At 33.9% G+C, this 15,583-nt stretch overlaps 1 protein-coding gene and 1 long non-coding RNA gene across 2 annotated transcripts in view; one reads left to right on the forward strand and one right to left on the reverse strand.

The window, feature by feature from the left end:
• The window catches only part of RRP15 (ribosomal RNA processing 15 homolog), a 38,776-nt gene extending 25,862 nt beyond the window's left edge, over nt 1-12,914 (forward strand). Inside the window, exon 5 of the mRNA XM_025420985.3 lies at nt 12,402-12,914. Coding sequence (XP_025276770.1) covers nt 12,402-12,545 — 144 coding nt within the window. The 3' untranslated portion in view covers nt 12,546-12,914. The remainder of the gene's footprint in view (nt 1-12,401) is intronic.
• LOC118353543 (uncharacterized) lies at nt 6,857-15,221 on the reverse strand. Its single transcript, XR_004812682.2, has 2 exons — nt 15,139-15,221; nt 6,857-10,056 (listed from the first exon to the last, which is right to left on the reverse strand). It is a non-coding gene; the product is annotated as an uncharacterized LOC118353543 (long non-coding RNA).
• Nucleotides 15,222-15,583: the final 362 nt, after the last annotated feature.

The raw sequence follows: 15,583 nt of genomic DNA on the forward strand, positions 1-15,583 counted from the left end.
CTGTTCAGAACACGTACCAATCTAGAGCGATAACGTTTTCCTGGTAGGTTGGGTAATCAAGATTTTAATAATGTAGAGTTGTTATTTTTTTCCCCTTACTTTCCAAAGTTATAGTTATTCCTTTTGCTCTTTTCTTGAAAAGTTGTCAAAATCCAGTCAAACTTCTTGAAATTTAAGTGTCTGTTTCCTTAAAGGTGGGACTGAAGCAAGTATGATGCCTATGATGCATTTTAAATCTGAATCACGAAAGAAAATATATTGGCTGCTGTTAGGAAAGCACTGACTATATGTTATTCAAACCCTTGAATTACAGAGTTGCAGGGTTTTCATTTATTTGAAATTGCCAATGTTGCACATTCACCTTTGGTTATAATGAAGCCACAATAATAATTTTGTTGTAAGAGAAAATGTTAGCTTGTTTCTGTTAGAATGTAATTTTCTTAGTGATTGCTAGACAACAAATTTTAATAAAAAGTCTCTAGGGGAAAAAGTTACTGTAGGAGGAAGGTATATATATTTTTTCTATTGTTTGTGATAATAAATACTTAAAATGGCAGACATAGAGGTAAGGTAGGGGGCTTTGTTTCTCATACATTTCTCATTAATGGCCACCACATAATTCCTTCATAGCTGGGTATTTAGTGGTGTGAATACTTTTGAAATACCTGACTTCTTTATTAACTTAGACTCTGCACTGCTATGTTCTGTTAAAACTGTACATTCCATAGGGTTCAGAGATCTACTGAATTCCTGCTACCGAAGAAGGAAACCTAGGGTTGGAGGGACTCCACACACAGCTGTGTAGGTGGTCCCCTGGCAGTTTTCAGGATTTAGTTTTTAACTGGGTTGGGGAAAGGGAAGGCAGATGAGAGGGTAGAGAAAGATACTGTCCTTAAGTTGCCCCTGCATTGCCAGCAACAGTGTTTTACTCTCACATAAAAGCAGCTCTGGCTGGAATGTGTGGAATTCTAACTTTGTAAATAATTCAGCTTAATGTTTGTTTACTGAAAATGCCTAAATAGATTAGAGTTTAGACAAAAGAGAGACTCCAAAGTTTGAAATGAGAATGAGTGTGATTGTACACATTGCTGTTGATGGGAACAGCTTAAAGCCTGTTTCTCAACTCCTTTTAAAATAGGCTGTTTAGCTTTAATATAGCGTGGTTTCGGATTTGGCCAGCAGTTGTAATCAAAGCAAACTTATGTTTGGCACTGTGGTACATGCAGCATTTTGATGTAGGGGAAATACGGGTATGAGGGAAGCATAAGAGCTAATTACAGAGTTGCTCTAGAAATCTTTAGTTACTGTTAAAATAAAAATGACTAATGGTGCCATATGTCTCCTGGCCCTATTTGAAGAAATGTTCTATTTGAAGTTGCTGAAGTGGATGGGAGTATAGGATTTTCATCAGTGAGGTTGAGGCCTTCTTTTTTTTTTTAATTGTCTTGCTCAAAGTGAGTTTTATGCTATATGCTTACACTTAGTTGGTGCGTTTGTAAAAATAAAAAGAATGTTTTATTGTTTCTTGCTGAAAATCATAAATATGAGTTGGTTGGTGTTTTTTGTTTGAGTAGTAGGCAGATGAGAATGTTGGTGGGAATGTATGAAATATTATACAGTAGCAAAGGCCACAGACTCCGGAACCAGGCTGCCTGGGTTGAAAATGCTTGGTCTGCCATTTAATATCTGTGGGTTATTTACCCACACCATGCCTCAAGTTTCTTATGGTTTAAGATAATCATTCTAGTAGTAGTAACCACCTCATAGAGATAACTGAGAACCAGTTGAGTCAGGATAAAGTACTTAGAACAGTGCTTGGCACAGTGCTATATAAATGTTTACAGTTATTTTTATTTTTATTTTGTGTTTCTTTTATTTAGTACTTAGTTTTCCTAACAGTAGTCAAAGGTGAATCTAAAGTTGGAAACAAATGTGAAAACCTGTTAGTACTTACAAGTATTGGATAATCAAAAATTTGTCCAATAATTTAATAAAAATTATGTTTATATTTGGAAAATTCTCTCATTTTAGGTGTATCTAGTCTAATATTGCAGATTTTTACACAATAAACATGGGTTTTGAGGACCTAGAAATTTGTCCACTTTCTCTTCCCCATTTTAAGCTATGCTTTCTTAAATTGTTCCAAGATTTTACTTACCAAGGAAAGTTTGATTTCTAAATGGTTGCTTTCATACTCCAATATTTGAATGTTCTCATCTTTGTGACTAGTGTGCGGAAACATCATTAGGAGATTACAGATGTCCCTAGTTAGGAATTCTGTGCCATATGTGTGATGACCCGGGGCATTAGTAAGTAGGAATGGTGGTAGAGGGACTGGGAGGGCACTTGCTAGTGTTCGCTTTGTGCCAGGCACTTTGAAAGGTATTTGTTTATAATTACCATTTTAAAAAGTACTAGAATTCTCATTTTAGAGGTGAGAAACTCCAAATCAGAAATATTAAGTGACTCGCCCCAAGTCACATTGATAGTTATTGGTGGAATCTGGTTTAAAACCCAGTCCCCATTGCTCCAAAATTGTATCAGCTATTTGTGCCTGCTACTTAAAAAGATCTGAGGTACTTCATTAGAAGCAGAACCAAAAACTATGCTTCCCTTCTCTCACCCAGATGAGCTACAAGAGGTGGGGCTGGCTAATGAGCCACCGTGTCACCCACTGAGGCTCTAAGAAGAATGATGAGAGAGATGGCTTTCTGTCTTGAGTTTTCCTGCATCTCACATCCTCTTTATTGGATATGTAGCAGCACATGGAGACTGATAGATTTTAAAATCTCATTTCTCAGAACTGTTAAGGAAGATAAAATATTTCCATACTAAAACATTTCAGAATCATGGAACAAACTCATTAAACTCATTTAAGGAATTCTTTATAACAGGGAGAAAGTTTGAAAGACCAGTATTTCTATCATCTAAGTTCTAAAATTGTTGACACTTGTCCATGTGTTTGTTTTAAAGAGCTGTCTGCCTATCTCCTTCCTCATCTAGTTTTTGTTTTTTTGGGGGATGATTATTTGAAGGTGGTTATCCCTGTAGTGTCCTAGAACTTCTTTTTTTAAAAACAGGTTCATTGAAATAAAATTCACATTACATACAATTCAGAAGATTCATTTGTAACTAAACCAGTTGTCTTGCTTGAAGAATGAGTCCAGGTTCTGAATCCATCTGATTATTTCATCGTGTCTTTCAACTTGCTCCTCTGTGCCCTTTTACTGTAAGCGCAAAATTAGGACTAAAGGTTGGGATTTAGGGGGGGATTTAGGTTAAAATTTTTTTGGGGGGGATTTAGGTTAAACTTCAACATAACTGATAGGTGTGATACTTAGATGCTGTATACTTAGTATGCTATCACATCAGGGGACACATTATAAGAATGCCCCATGTTAGTGATGGTAGTTTTTCATTTGGTTAAAATGGTAATAAATGTTTCCTTATTAAAGGTGCATTTTCCCTTTTATAGTTAGAAAGTAATTTATGGGATGAATAATTTAAAAGCAAATATACTGTTCCTCATCTATCTTTTACCTTTTGGCATCAATTGATGATTCTTGACTAAAATGGTTAAATGTTACTGGAATTTACAGAATGGTGATTTTCTCATTTTTTCTATTTATTTTTCTCAGGATAAATTTAAATTCCAAAAGATGGGGTTAGTGTATCATTCCTTTTAATTACTGCGTTCCAGAGTAAGGAGTTGGCTTAACAGTCATCTCCAGTGCTGACAAGTGAACCTCCCCCCTGCCACCTTTTTGTTTTTGTCTTTAATATTATGGATGTATGAATGTCTAGCTGTTCAATATTTTAGAATCATTATGCTTTTTTTGATGCTTAAATTCACAGATCTGACCACGGGAACCAGTACAAACCAGCTTCTTGTGCCCTTTTGACATGACCTCATTTTTCTTAGAGTACTTTCTTGCTTTCTGGGACAAAAGCTCTCACACCAAACCTTGTATTTTCTGTGGCCCAGACCTAGAGTCACCCATTTTACAGGGAGCTCTAGTGAGGATAGTCCATTTATTTTTAAATCTTTGTTGATTTAGTAGGTAGATTGATAGTATGCATATTTTTACTAGATATAACAGTTTTATTTATATAACGTTTCATAGTTTTATAGAGTACTTTTACATGTTTGCTCATTTAAGCTCTTTAACAAATTTATGATATTAAACCATCAGTATCAATTTTCTAGATGAATTCACAGCTCTACTAATTTGTTTATAAACCTGAATTATCATCTATATGCTATATAACAAAGTTGATAAAAGAAGAATGATATGCTTTAAGAGACTGAGTGTATTCTCAATGTTTCAAGCTCTTAATGGAGTCTAAAAATACATAGAGCACTTGTGTCAAAAGGCTCCTTGAGGTGTTACATTTGTCTTTTAGGCAGTTTAGTCAGCTTTAACTTACTAACAGCTACTAAGAGATTATAAACAATGAGGAACATCTGGATTGCAGGAATGTTTCCTCAAACTTTAATTCTGTGAAATTAGCTGTATAGATAGCAAGTTAGAATGGAAGCCACCAAATAAAACCACTTTGAGGTAAGGCTTAAGTATTAAGTCCATTGTAAAATCAAGGGCAGCAAATGAAATTAAAACAAAAAATAGTGCAGCAGATGAAAAAAAAAAACATCAAAGAAGCATATTTTTTAGTAGTATTAGGCCTGAATTCTTGGAAAGCTATACAGAATTTAGGTTTTCTTAGAGAACTCTATACATTTAACATGTGCTTGGACTATAACTAAAGGTGATGTAATTTCAGCATCTTGATCTTTTTTCCTTGGATATCTTACCAAATGCTTTTTTAGCTTGCTTGGATCTTATAAGTTACCCATTTAAATTTGTAAAGTGTACAAGAATCTGGAAACTATACAATAGTTAAAAACAAAGCCCAAATGGGCTTGTTGCCTGGAATACCATCCTAGTAAAACAGTTAAAATGAACTAAAACAAGTTTGTGAAGAAATGAAGAAGGCATAAATTGATCTAGACAATTAGGAATTTCTAAGAATTCTTTGAGAGTCCGAGAAAAGTTGAGTTTGTGTTGATACTGGATCCTCCATATAACCTTGAATCCGTAGGTTCTTTGTTAGAACTCTTGTACCTTCCAGATTGAAAATTTCAACCCTTTATGATTACATTTTCAATCCTTTACGGTTAGTAGGATGTTTTAATATCTGGCATGATGAGAAAATCATTGGTGTTTTTATTCATATTCTAAAGATTTGAGTCTATCACTACTGTTGATTTCTACCAGAATATATCTTTTTATAAAGGGATTTCCCATATATCCTTCATTTCGCCAGCTGAACTTTCAGATAGGCTTTAATCAGTTAGAGGGGAGATTACTAACTACAACTATAAATAGCTTTACAAAAAATTTACAACAACAAAGATTAAGATGAATTTATCCAGTGTGTTAAGAACCTTTTTTAATTTAGCTAAAACTAAATTAAAATGAAAGCTGAACATTCTTAGGGAAAGCAATGAGATCACAACTATTGCTGATTGCTAAATATAGATGTGATTATATTGCTTATTGTTTTAGGATTTGACTTTAATTTTCCCCTTCAGAATTGAAATGAGATTAAGCTCTTAATTATTTAGTATTAGACTAATGAATAATTCCAAACCTCTGTTTTTTAGTTTTCAATAGCTGCTGATATATGGTAGCTGATTAACATTTTTAAGTGTTGTCTTCATCTTCAAAATAGACGAAGACTGCTTCTGTATGATCTTGGTTAAATATTGTATAAAACCAGGCCAATGAGAGTAGGGACTATTTAGTTTTCTTGCATCATGTGGTTTTTATTATGTTTTTGCATTTAATCAGTTTTACTTTTCAGTTGATATAGGCCCAGAGAGTTATCTTGTAGGTTGCTTTAGGTAATTGAATTAGTACTGCCTTGCAGCAACACTGGACAGGTTTCACAAGCTACAAAATTTTGGTCATTTCAGCCTGTACTTACTACAACTTCCATATCATGATAGTAAATATCTGTGCCTAACCTGTATAGTATGGTTAAACTATATTTTGCAATATGTATTCTGGACCTCTAAACTTCCTGATTTTTAGTATTGTAATCAATAATTAACTGTGATTCAAATCCAGAACTCTGTTGGTTTGCATTCTAGTATAAAATAATACATCAGGGATCCCTGGGTGGCACAGCGGTTTAGCGCCTGCCTTTGGCCCCTGGCGCGATCCTGGAGACCCGGGATCGAATCCCACGTCGGGCTCCCGGTGCATGGAGCCTGCTTCTCCCTCTGACTATGTCTCTGCCTCTCTCTCTCTCTCTGTGTGACTATCATAAAAAAAAAAAAAAAAAAAAAAAAGTAATACATCAAATTACCCCTACCTCCATTTTACAAGCAAAAAAACCACAAACATACAAACAAACAAACAAACAAACCCTATTTCTCAGGATGTCTTAACATGTACTGAAATCTATTTAGGAATCACCCTAGGCGAGTTTTTCCAATGAAGGACTCATTTGGAGTTTCCCTCAGCCTTATTGTTTTCTGTTTATTTATTTATTAGTTAAGAAATTATTTATTTATTTGAGAGAGAAAGAGCACAGCGGAAGGGAGAGTCAGAGGGAGAAGCATGCTCCCCACAGAGCAGGGAGCCCAACATGGGATCATGACCTGAGCTGAAGCAGATGCTAACTGACTGAGCCAGCCAGGTGCCCCTCTTCTTTTCTTATATTAATTTCTCGTCCACCTTTTCTTTTTGGATGCCCTAAGTATTCAGGAAATTTTCTGCCTTAATAGTAAATTATCTTTGTGGAAAAGAGACAGTAGTAAATAGATAGTATGTAAATCTGTTGTACAATATAAATTTCAATATAATTTATTGAATTCAATTTATTGAATCAATATAATTCAATATAATTACAATATAATTTTATAAATATTGTACAATATAAATAAAAAAGTTTAGCTTTTTAATTTTTATTTTTTTAAGGATTATATTTATTTGAGAGAACACAAGTGGAGGGGGATGGGCAGAGAGATAGGGAGAAGCAGACTCCCCTCTGAGCAGGGATCCTGACACTGGGCTTCATTCCAGGACCCTGGGCACCCTTGAAGTTCTGACTTTTACAGAAATTATCTTAAACATATTCAGTCATTTTCAGTGTATTTTAGTACTCATTCTACCATGTAATTTATAGGTCATAACAAGTGATGTACTAATAAATAGTGTTCTTAACTGATTACGTTTTAGAGCACTTATAGTATTATGGAAATAACTTAGACTTTGAAATCATGGATTTGGGTTTGAGTATTGACTCAGCCAATTATTATTAACTGAACTTGAGTAAGCTGCTTTGCTTCTTTGAGCCTTAGTTTTCTTATATAAGATGAGAAAAACAATTGCTTTCTGGGTAGGAATCTTTTTTTTTTTTTTTTTTTTTTTCTGGGTAGGAATCTTAAAGAGAATTAGAAGTAAGGCAGTATTATATAAACTGGCACATAATAGCTTCATAGTATAATTCATGTTTTTAACATTTTTTTTCCCTTGGGTAAGTTAGAAAGGGAAACAGAATCAGAATCATGGTTAACAAAAGCAGAAGCGTGTCTTGGGGGGAGATATTTTGGGAAGATCTTAGAGGAGGCTTGTAAGCTTAGAATTTGTGGAAATGATCAACGAATAGTTTCTCCTGTCCTGTTTTTTCCTATTTAATTTTAAATTAATTTTTACTTATCCATGTGGTTTAAAAGGCCACATTTTGCATATTCTGGGACAACTACTTTTTACTCCTTTAGCTAGTTACATTGGCATTTATGCATCTCTCTATTCTTAACTATCCTTTCTTTGTTTTTCCTGAAGTTAATTACCTTGATTTTCATATGTAATTTTCTTAGTTTAATTTTTCAAAATCAAATTATCTCAGGTAATAATATCAATTATAATTATTTTCTTTGAGATATTCTCTCCTAGAGTCCCTCATTCTCCTTTTTCTGGGTGATTGCTCTCTTGGGGTGCTTCAACTAGTTGTCATCCTGTGACTTAAATTTTTTTGTGATCCTTGGAATTTCTCCTGGATTGGATTTCGTATTTACTGGATCTCATTTCTTTCTTGGCTTATTCCCACTGTTTTGGTAAAGCATAACCTCCAATGTTTTTGCCATGATCCAGATTGTCTATCTGTCTGACGTTTAGTTACCACTCCAGAGTCTCCATTTACTCTCATCCTGGAAATTCCCTTCTCTTCCTTGTGGACCTCCTACTTTTTCTCTCCCAGTGTCTTTCTCTTCTTGGTTTACTCTGCATTTTTGTGGAGGACATTCTCAGTAGTTTCCTGAGATAGGCTTAATAAGAAGTAAACTTTTGGATACTTTATATGTCTGAAAGTACCTCTGTTCTCTCCTCTACTTGGATAACAATATATCTCAATATTGAATTTTCAGATGGAAATTATTTTCCTTCAGCATTTTGAAAGAATTTGTCTCATGCTTTTTTGCTTCTGGGTTGCTTATAGGAAAATCTGTATCTATTTTGATAGATCTTTAAGTATGTGACTTGTTTGTTTTCTTTCTTTTATTTTTTATTTTATTTTTTTTTGTTTGTTTTCTTTCTGAAAGCTTATAGGATATTATTTTAGCACCTATTCTTCTGACATTTTCCACTATATCCTTGATGTGTCAATTTTTCTTTTGTGTTTCAGACATTCAGGAGGGCTCTTTTCATTCTGGAAGCGTGTGTTCTTTTCTTTGAGAATATTGTTTTGAAATATTTCATTGATTTTCCTTCCCTCCATATTTGCATTCTCTCTGTGTAATTGCTATTTGTATGTTGAACCTCGTGGACTGGTTCTCCAATTATTACCTTAATTCTGTTTTCCATCACTTTTTTCTTTTTACTCTTATTTTCTGGATGATTTCCTCAGCTTTATCTTCTCACCCTTGTATTGATTTTATGTTCCTGCCATCATGTTTTTAATTTCAAGCTCCTTGTTATTCTCTTAATGTTTCTTTTCAAATAGCAACTGCTCTTGTTTTGTGGATGTGCTATAATAATCTCAGAACTCTTTGAGGATATTAACGGTATTTTCCCTAAATTTTCTTCTTTTTGAAGAGTTTTGTTTTTCTTCAGGTTGCTTTCTAAATGTTTGTGTTTGTTACTCTCTGTTTTCTTTCTGATAGTCCTTAGTTGCCTGTTCATGATTTAGAACAAGTAATCCCAAAGAGGCAGTTGAAGTTCTGAGCCATGTGGATGTTGTCTGTTTGACATTTGCTTTGTATAGCATTCTCTCCATGGCTTATTTATTAGCAACTGGCCAGATTTTCTCTAGAGTATTCCTGATTTCCTTCCTGAAGGAAAAGGTCTGCCTCCCAGCATTTTGGGGAGCCCAGTGTGAGAAGAGGGTTGGGACTCATTCTTAGGAGCTGAGGGTTATAACTTAATGCTCTGTTTCTGGTACTGTACCTATGCCTTCATCTAGTAAGCCCATTAGCTCTCCAGAGGTTAAAATTTCAGTCTTCCACTTAGCTGGTGTGGAATGGGAAGGGAATCCAGAGATCTGATTGTTTCTCATCAAAAGGTTCACCTAAGTTCTCTTTATTCTGATCCTTCCATTCCTACCCTCACTTTGTAAAGTATCCAGTAAATGCTAGTTCCTGGGGGTTTTGCTGGTTGCTTGGTAGTTTTTTTTTTTTTTTTTTTAAGATTCTGAAGTGTAAACTGGGTTGGTTGCAGCTTGACAATTGTAGTCTTAGGAGTCAGCTTTCTTGGGTTTGCCAAGACAATTTCTACTAGTCAGTCCATCTTACTTCCACACTGTTGCTATTGTTTCTTTGGATCTTGTCCTTGTGGATTATATCTTTAAAACAACAGATTTTATTTAAAACAACTGTATTTTATTGAGTTTTGCAGTTGAGCAAGACTAGTTGTTTATGTTCAAACTGCCACCTTATGTGGGCCCCCATCTCCTCCCCCTGCCTTTTTTTATTACTATGTATTTCTTTAGCAAAGGTAGGCAGAGAAAGTAAAGAGTCCTTCTGTTGTCTTCAGAACAGTTTTCTTTCTTGAGCTGCCATTAGGACAAACATAGAAAACACCTGTTTTTAAAATATATTAACCCATACTAGTTTGTGCTAATTTTTCTATGGTCTGTTTTTTTTTTTTTTTTTCCTTCATATTGTTGCTTCACAGTATGAAAATCTCACTCTAATGTGAGAGCTTGGTTGATGGCAGTTTATAAAACATCCAGTAAGGTTTCTAACATTGGATTTCCCAATTCTAAAATCTTTGAGTTTATTGTTACTGTTCTCTTTGTCTGAAATACATGTTTACCCAGTGTTTTTTCAAGACAAGCATGCAGGACAGTTGGTCTCAACATTTTAGTTAATGAATCCTTCCCTTTGGTCCATTTTGGTTCTTTTCTTTCTTTCTGAACTACCCCTTTCAGGCTTTGTCCTTGTCCTACCCTTTTTCTGTCCCTCCTTTATTCGGGTACTAACAATTTTTATGGTGCTGCCTAGTAGAGGAGTAACTCAGTCCCAAAGAAGTAGGCTGTCAGGATGAGTTCTCATGTAGAAACAGTCTGTGTTGACCTCAGTCACGTGGGATCTGCCTTTTCGTGGTTGGTGATATGTTGAAAGCATGTTGGATACAGTTGTCTGAACAAGGAAGTTTACCATTGAGATTGTGCATATTCATATGTAAACACAAACATTAATGTCTGGGTAAGTCTTTATCTGTCAGTAACTTGCACATGGCTATACCAGGAAGCATGCACTTTTTAGGTTTTACTGGAAAACTTGAAATGATTAATTTGGCAGGAGAGGTGCTTTAATTGTTGTAGCTAAGTGGATCTCCTCAAGGGAACAGCTCTTTCTCCTACTTAAGGTGAGGAGATTGGCAAAGAAAACTTGAGTTGAATCAAAGAAAATAGCCTTTTATCCAGTTAGGTAACTTAACAGACAAGAAGAGTTTTAGGAAGGTAGGTTTGATATTGTAGAAATGAGGGATGGGAGGGTGTAAGCCTGATTACTCCCCTCTCGCTGTAGTATGAGAGGCTTTGCAACTAACTGTTTTACTGTTGGTTTTTGACACAGATTTTTTTTTCCTTTCTTTATGTTAAATTACAGTACAAAGTATGCTATTTCAGTCAATTCTGAAATCTTTACTCACATATATATACTCTACAGTCTTTATATTATATTTTGGTACAGGCTTTGCTTGATTCTTTGATCCCAAGAAGATGGGAGTTATCCAATAGGATATTTTTTATTTTGTAATGGCATCCTTTTTTTCCTAAATGGAATGACTGTTTCAGGGCTATGTTTTTTAAAGTAAAAGATAGCTTCAGCAGAATTAGATAAGTAATCTCTTGTAACCTAGAAAATGTCTTTAATATCTCTTTTCTTAAAAGCTGTTCTTTTTGTGGTTAATAGATCCCATAAAGATAACACTATTTTCTAGCCAAATATCATGGGTTCTTGCATAACTAGGGAAATTTTTCCAGCGTGGTGTTCTATGAATGGTATAAACAGAAAGGCATAGACTGTTAGTTCCAGGAAGACAGGGATTTTGTTTTGTTCGTTAGTATATTTCCAACACTAAGAACAGTGCTTGACACACAGTTCTCAGTAAATATTTGTGGAATGAAGGAAGGAAATCCCAAAGTTTGGAAGTTCTGCATATATTGTAATACTTAATTAATACCACAAGGTGGTACTGTTGTACCATGAAATGAATGGCTGTAATTTTTAGGCGGTTATATATAGTTTTATGTAAATCCTATAAATAAGCAAAATGAATCGACTACCTATTATGTTTATTGCCTGCTTCAGTTATTTATAGTTTTAGCATGTGATTAGTCTTTTGATTCCATGATTAGGTCAGGCAGTGAGATCATAACCTAAATAAAGAACATTTGGTTCACATTTCTATCAAATGTTAAATAGAGATAGCATCTATAAAAACCTAACACAGTACCAAGTTAGTCCCCTTTTCTCTCTTTTATTATATGTTAAAAGCCTTTGCTCAATTTCTATTTGTTTTAAAATAATTTGCCAGCATTTTTCTAATCACTAAGCATTAAATAATATTTAAGTCTGTTTTGATTGCCAAATTTCAAAAATTGATAACAAACCTACATTTCACTATAATCCCTCCCCCTGCCAAGAAAAAAAAATTTGCCTCCATGATTCTTTTTTTTTTTTTTTTCATGATTCTTTTATGGGGTTAAAATAGCTTGTTAACATATTGTTCTGTTACCTATGTGTGCATATATCATAGTTTATAAATTATAACTTGTTTTCATTCCTGTTGTGAAACTAAGTGTTGATAAGTTTGTTTTGTAGCTTGGGCTTTTTTATTTCCTTATGATTAAATTGCCTTTTGATATTTTGTTTCTGTAATTGTCCTCAGACTGAAGCAAAATCAGAAGAGAGCCCTGGATGGACAATCTTACGTGATGATTTCATGATGGGAGCGTCCATGAAAGACTGGGACAAAGAAAGTGATGGCGTGGATAACAGTGAACCAGGGTCTGGAAGTGACTTTGATACATAAGACCAGAGGAAACCCAATGTATGATCATTGTATTTTTCCTAGAAAAATACTTGATGCTCTCAAAGTTGGGCAGTTCTGAAGCTATCACTTGTAAGAACACCAAAAGACTTTTACTATTACCAACTTTGATGTTTTCTCTTTACATGAAAACTTTGTTAAAATTAGGTTTTTCAAACCATGTATGATTTTAAGCATTGTTTCTCAAACATTTGTAAAAGAAGTATTTTTGCTTGACCAGCAAGATGCACATTTTTGCCAGGATCATTTTAAGTTTACATCTTGGTCATGGATATTGGTGTTTTCTTTCAGTGTCAGCAGTTTCTAGAAATACAGTGCTTTTTATAATTAAAATGAACTCCTTGAAATCTATATTTTTCTGCTTTCCAACTTATTAGTCCTATGTATGTGTGCTTTTGTGAAAGGAAGTTTTGGTATTTGTTTTGGTATGCTATTGAGAAAATCTCTGTAGTGAAATTTAAAATGATAATATTTCTGATTCAGGGTGATGATTTCGTTTTTAGAAGTTCTGGTAAATAAGATTTAAGAACATTTAAGTCTCTACGTTTCTATTATGTCCCTTTATATGCTAAACCATACATAATGATTTAGATTTAAGTGTTAGTTTATAACAAAATAGCATGAGATTTACTGAGGTGGAGATTCTCATGTTTATGCCTCTCTCAGTGAGGCATAATTTCTTAGAAAGCATATTTGACATGTTTTAGCCACTCACACCCCCCTTTTCCCTAATATTTAAGTTAGCTTAAGTTCTCTTTTATGGTTTGGCTGACCAGTGAAATGGTCGAGTGAGACTGCAGGTATTCTGCATCAGAATACTCCCATCTGTTTGGAGATTTGGTTCCTTGTTGTTCCCTTAAACATGATTAAATTGGGTGACAGTATCTAGATGTTAAACAAAAAAGAAAATAAGACTGTTTAGTATAATCCCAAAATTTCTGTGAGACTTGGTTTAAGATCTAAAGTTTATAAAGGAATTGTTTAATAAATGTGATCTGTTCCTTTTTAAAAAAAGGATCCATTCCTTTTCCCATATTCCCCATAATAAAAATAGTTCCCTTCTACTACTCATTTGTATATACTTGCATCCTCCCCTCAGACTTATGCTGGAGCAGAAATGTTTATATTTTCAAACCCATTTGAGTGTTCTATGCGTTTACATATGCAAGGTTAAATTAGTCCATGGCTTGATATTTGTTATAATGTGATACCAAGTGATTAAGCCAGCAAAGCTCAAAATGTATTCTTGTATTTATCCCAACTTTTGAACTTTAGTGTTTTATTAAATTATAGAACTACCATTTCGTCAGGGCAATATATATAAATAATAATAATATAAATAAATGTGAGCAGATACTCCTCCAAATAATGAGAGTGCTAAGTATCATATTTTGTAACACAGATGAATATTTTAACTTAACACATGCATAATTTTGAAAAATAATTCTTTGCAGCAGTTAAAAATTTTTTTCTCCCCAGAATTAAAGATTATACTTCTTCTTTTTTTTCTTTTATCTTATTCTGAATCATATTAAAACTTGGCTAACATTCTTCCAGATAGTACATTGGGGTGATAGAAATGGGTAAATAACTTTTCATTTACTGGAGCGCTTTCAAAACATATACTCACATAGTTTTTGGTTTAATTTTGAAAAATTGGGCAAGATTTTTTTAACTGAAAATAGGAGAATATATGCAGAGTTTTTCCCTCTCAGAAATCATTTTATTCCAAAATAAAGATGAGTTGCCAGTATAAGAAAAAAATTTTATCACTTATGTTAGAAGGCTATAAAGCATATTCAAAGTACATGAAATAATTTCTATCGTAAAAATGGGATATTTTATGTATATTAGTTTTGCTGCATCTTGGGATATTTTATGTATATTAGTTGTGCTGCATCTTGGCTCTACAATATGTAGGCAAAATACCATCATATATTAATATAAATCTATATTTTATAGAAACCTATATTTTAGAAACCAAACATATATCTTGAGATGTTTTAAATATTCTAGCTTTGTTACCTCTACCCTAAGTATTTTATCTACATTCTTCTCACATCAGTCAGATAATTCTGCATCCATTCCATCTTCCTACATTGTCTTTGAGTTAAGGAGGGAAAAGAAAACCACATTTCTAGATCCCCCCTAATTTGTCTAAATGTAACAATATTTGGATTTTATTTTGTTAACTATTTAGAGTAATATAGCAATAAAAAGGTTATTTTTATTTTTTAGAAAGACTATGGAAAATAGTAACCAGGTAACTAGTAACTAGGCATTATCTTATCCCCTTATCTGGATATTTAGATGGCTGTGGTGAACGTTGTCAATATTTAGCATAGGTTAGTATTGGTTATTAATTGTTTTTAGGCATTGAATTCTCAAAGTCAAAATTAATACCTGTTTTAGGTTGAAACACTTAGATTCATCTTAGTAGTTTATCACTTTAGGTTGGCGTCTGCATACTGAATTTATTTTCAAGTTGCTTAGATTCTACATAGAGCAAATATTATTCTACTCATTGAAAAGCATAAGGTGGAAGCCCTTTAGATGGAATGGATCAGAGGCTCACCTTCAGTGCCCACAGCTGAAAATGACTCGGGAGGAGGTTCCAGGTTTCTTGGAGGGTTAGTCCCAAATTCTTTAAAATATTTTGTGTACTACAAGAGAGTGAAAAGGAAATGTTTATATTCTGGGAAACCTCTTAGGGCTCTTTTGATCACTGTGTTTTGCATATATGAATATGCTTAATATTCAGTGGCTTCCACCTAATCCTGCCCCCTGTGCTGGTCTTCAGGCAGTGAGAGTACAGTACTTCATTACAAAGCCATTTGATTACAGTTCATAAATGCCTAAAGATGTTCTAGTTAAACATATAACAGCAGAGGCGTCGTAAGGTTGAAGTGTGAACAGAAACACAGACAAACTGAAGATAAAAATTGCATTTTTAAGGAGTTAAAGACCTAGAAGGCCTAAGGAAGTTTCGCCTGTAATGAAATTTCCAAAGAGCATAAGTC

Source organism: Canis lupus, chromosome 38 (assembly GCF_003254725.2).
Source record: "Canis lupus dingo isolate Sandy chromosome 38, ASM325472v2, whole genome shotgun sequence".
In the NCBI taxonomy this organism is placed as follows: Eukaryota; Metazoa; Chordata; class Mammalia; order Carnivora; family Canidae; genus Canis; species Canis lupus.